Source organism: Aplysia californica, unplaced genomic scaffold (genome assembly GCF_000002075.1).
Source record: "Aplysia californica isolate F4 #8 unplaced genomic scaffold, AplCal3.0 scaffold00020, whole genome shotgun sequence".
In the NCBI taxonomy this organism is placed as follows: Eukaryota; Metazoa; Mollusca; class Gastropoda; order Aplysiida; family Aplysiidae; genus Aplysia; species Aplysia californica.
Genome location: NW_004797290.1, coordinates 938925 through 941794, shown reverse-complemented (window position 1 = coordinate 941794; position 2870 = coordinate 938925). Strand labels below are relative to the sequence as shown.

Here is a 2870-nt window from a genome sequence, read left to right as displayed (position 1 = left end):
CTGCTGCTGCTGCTGCTTATGATGAAGATGATGATGTTGATGGTGATTACAATAATAATATGTTCATTATTCCCAGTCGTCGTTTCCGTAATGTGTATGTGTGGAGCCGTCGTGAGTGTGGGAAAAAGAAGAACTAGAGGAGTGTGACTGCGAGGAATGAGAGTACCCCGAACTCTCGAAAAAATCGTCGTCTTCCGTCCCGTGACTTGTGTGGCTAGAAGAACCGTCGTGAGAGCGAGTCATTGTGGCCCAACTTCCGCCGCCGCCGCCGTTGCTAGGGACGCTGCCGCTGCTGTGTTGGTGTCTCACGGTCGTCTTGTGGTCGTGTTTGTGGTGGGCACGGCCTCTCGTTGTCCCGTCTTCGTTAACGAAGTGGGAGTGGGCGACTCCGCCGTGCGTGTGAGTCACACTCCATCCACCTGGGAGCTTCTTGCGGACGACCCGAAAGTAGGACCCATCCGAATTATTCGGCGATTCTTCGGCCTGACGCTTCCGAGGATTCCCATGTCCCCTACGACTGGGTGTTGCAGCAACGGACGAACCTCGAGTATTCGGAGGAACATTCGAATGATTCCTCGCACTCGGGGTGCTCTTCGATTTATCAGAGTCGGAGGAGCTGGTGTTCGAGGGAGGCTCGAATGTTACGTTTAATTTATCCCCACGAGCAGTAGAAGAACTGGGAACACCATAAGAAGGGTGGCCGTTGATTTGAGCCTCACTCCGATCCGAGCCGGCGGAGTTCAAGTTTTCACCTGCTCCACCTGAAGAGGTCTTCCTTGGTGATGGGGTGTCCGCATGAGTTTGGTCAGAGTTCCAGTAATGTGTGTGTCTGACGCCGTTGTGAGTGTGTGTAACGCTATTATGTGTGTGTGATTCACTATCGTGTGTCTGTGAGTCACTATCATGGATGTGTGTAAACCCGTTATGAGTGTGAGCAACGCCGTTATGGGTGTGTGTAACGCTGTCATGGGTATGAGAGTCACTATCGTGTACATATGAGCCACTATTATGGGTGTGTGAGTCACTGTCATGCGTGTGTTTGTCACTCTCGTGTATGTGAGAATCACTATCGTGTGTGTGAGAGTCATTATCATGAGTGTGTGAGTCACTATCATGTGTGTGTGTAACACCGTCATGTGTGTGAGTGAAAGATTCCCCATCATGTGACGCACTGTTGCGTGGTCTATCCGTCTTGTCATTCTCATGAGGAGCAAAGTGAGTGTGTCCCGTGTTATCGCTGAACTGACCATCAGCTGATATGTGGTGGGTGTGTGTGGATCCGTCGTGGGTGTGTGTGAAAGTGTGAGGGGTGAGTGGGGGAATTTGATGATGCGTGTGTGTTGATCCGTCATGGGTATGTGTAAAAGTGTGAGGAGTGAGTGAGGGTATGTGGTGATGAGTGTGTGTTGAACCATCGTGTGTATGTGTGAATGTGTGAGGAGTGAGTGGGGGTAGGTGATGAAGATGCGTGTGTGTTGAACCGTCGTGAGTATGTGTAAAGCTATGAGGAGTGAGTGGCGGTATTTGATGTGCGTGCGTTGAGCCGTCATGCTCATGACGTGTTACGTTCTGAGGTTCCAGAGAGGGCACGGTCTTGTCTGTGACGTCATGACCCTCCTCCGCCTGGTCATCCTTTGCCAGCGCGTCGTTGACACCGGCGTGTCTGTGGGAGTGGTTGTCTATCTGCACGCCGGACTCGTCGAAGACGTGAGTGTGTGTCACGCCGTCGTGTGTGTGAGTTATTGTCATGCCACGACCTTTGCCAGGTGGTCTTTTACCGTTGCCATTTCCTTGACCTTTTCCCTCTCCTTGACCTTTGACGTTTTCTGTAGCATTGTCAGCATGTTCCGTGGCAGATGTTCCAGTCTCGACTTCACCAGTATGACCGCTGCTAATTCCTGCAGAATCGTGGGTATGATCCGTGGCGGAATAGGTTCCCTTCTCGATGCTGTTACCCGTCGCATCGTCCGTGGTGTCTCCACCCCTCGCAGAGAGCCAGTTCCTCCAAACGGCGTCACCTCTCAGCCCGTCCGCAATCCTCTCTCTCAAGAGCTCGTTCCGATTCAAGAACTGGCGAAAGTTTTCCTCTCTCGTCTTCTCCACCAAGTCTCCCACACTGCTGAACTGATCCAACGCCGTGACCTCATGGACGCCATTATGGTGCGAAAGGGACTTCGCTTGGGGAGAGCGTTGTGAGAGCTCTCCTATCTTAGAGATAATAATATTGGTCCAATGAGAGAGCGTGCCTTGATTCGGCCACTCTGCGCGTCGTTTGCTCACGTGATGGTCGCCTTTAGGTGAACCGCTACTGTCGAGCGTCAGATCCCCGCTTCTTCTCATCCCAGTGTTCGATTCGTGGTGGAAGTGATGTACAACAGTCGTTTCGCCTTTTTGAAAAAAATGAAAAAAATAATTTTTAAATGCTTTTTTAAAAAAATGTAGGTGATATCAAGCCACTACCGACATGCTTTGGATTATGTTAATTTAGGAAACAGGCTTCCGACCCTGCCTGTCAGTGCCAGCCCATGTTGAGAGAGACACAACATCGAGACACTCAATACATTATCCCTACTCAGGAATCGAACTCAGGTGTTCTGCGTACGACAGCGAAGCGCCGAACTGCTACACCACAGACGCCGTTTCGTTGGACATACGTTATAAAACGAATATTAATATTATGAAAGAACTACAAAGAAATAAAAGAAACAATAATGATCTTTCGACATCATCACGATAAAACTTGTTAAGGGGAAGTTACCATCAATTTATTTAGACCAGTATTTAAAAATCCTGGGTTTATTCCCCTGACATATGTTTGTAAAAGACATTCAATGTAAATGATTGACAAAAAGAGGTTGGGAAGGTTGGGG

General features: G+C 49.5%; 1 protein-coding gene across 1 annotated transcript in view; it reads right to left on the bottom strand.

The window, feature by feature from the left end:
• Positions 1 to 6: 6 nt before the first annotated feature.
• LOC101856999 (filaggrin-2) overlaps positions 7 to 2870 on the bottom strand; it is a gene marked incomplete at its 5' end in the record, with an annotated part of 6516 nt that continues 3652 nt past the window's right edge. The window contains 1 exon segment of the mRNA XM_013087333.1: positions 7 to 2387. Coding sequence (XP_012942787.1) covers positions 67 to 2387 — 2321 coding nt within the window.